The sequence below is a fragment of the Aplysia californica genome, unplaced genomic scaffold, assembly GCF_000002075.1.
Source record: "Aplysia californica isolate F4 #8 unplaced genomic scaffold, AplCal3.0 scaffold00495, whole genome shotgun sequence".
Classification (NCBI taxonomy): domain Eukaryota; kingdom Metazoa; phylum Mollusca; class Gastropoda; order Aplysiida; family Aplysiidae; genus Aplysia; species Aplysia californica.
In genome coordinates, this window is record NW_004797765.1 from 616,124 (window position 1) to 617,103 (window position 980).

Genomic DNA, 980 nt, shown 5'->3' on the forward strand with positions numbered 1-980 from the left:
TGCTGTTGAAGCTAGAGAGGTAAGCAGAGTAAGTATGATTCCCTGTAAAGACTTCTCTGTTGACACCCACCCCTTGGCGCTAAAAATGACCTTATGCAGTTGCGAGCGCCGTAAAACCCTCTACTATAAAAAGAAACATTTATAATATTACTAAAACAAAGTACTCACATTCTCGGGTTTCTCTCTGGCGTCTTTAGTGATGGCTTGGACGACTATGGGACACAGCATGCCTGCCAAGGTGCCCACGGAGTTGGAGAGTCCCATCAAAATGCTGGCGTAGCGAGGGGCAATATCCAGATGGTTAACGTTGAAGCCTGGAGAGAGAGTAAATATTATAGACTTCTGTTATTATGGATGTTTTACGTCTCCATCGAAAAAATTCAGATAATTTGGTCGCTTTTAAGCACAAGAGGGTTATCCCAAAAAGTTTTGTTTTTGAGAAAATCAAAGGTTAAGTTTTTGCCTCTTGTTAAGTTTCTTTATAATACAAGGAGAGTTTTCTCTATATCCAAAGAAATATACACACCAATGAATACAGACTTCACCTAAAGGTAGACCAAAGCCCTCTTTTGGTGCAGATCAAGATTTCTGGAAACCACAGAAATCTTGGTCAACCCGCTTGTCCTTAAAAGCGACCATTTAGATCTCTAAAAGTTATACTTATACATTTCTAAATGATGTTAATAGGTGGCCTGCTTCGACACGGATCCTTTCAGGACAAATCTGCTTAGAGAAGGATACAATATTGCAATAGAAAAAAGTAGATACTTCATTAAAAAGACATTTTCCTCATACAAGAATCGAACTTATGTCTTCCGTGTGTAACAGTTCAGTGCCTAACCGCAACACATATAGATAAAACAACGAAAAAGTACGAATAAGTATAAATAATACTAAATCTGTCTGTCTGTCTGTCTGTCTGTCTGTCTGTCTGTCTGTCTCTCTCTCTCTCTCTCTCTCTCTCTCTCTCTCTCTCTCTT

General features: G+C 39.1%; 1 protein-coding gene across 1 annotated transcript in view; it reads right to left on the reverse strand.

The window, feature by feature from the left end:
• LOC101848683 (vesicular glutamate transporter 2-like) overlaps positions 1 to 980 on the reverse strand; it is a gene marked incomplete at its 5' end in the record, with an annotated part of 43,925 nt that overhangs the window by 5,559 nt on the left and 37,386 nt on the right. Inside the window, 1 exon segment of the mRNA NM_001310491.1 lies at positions 169 to 314. Coding sequence (NP_001297420.1) covers positions 169 to 314 — 146 coding nt within the window.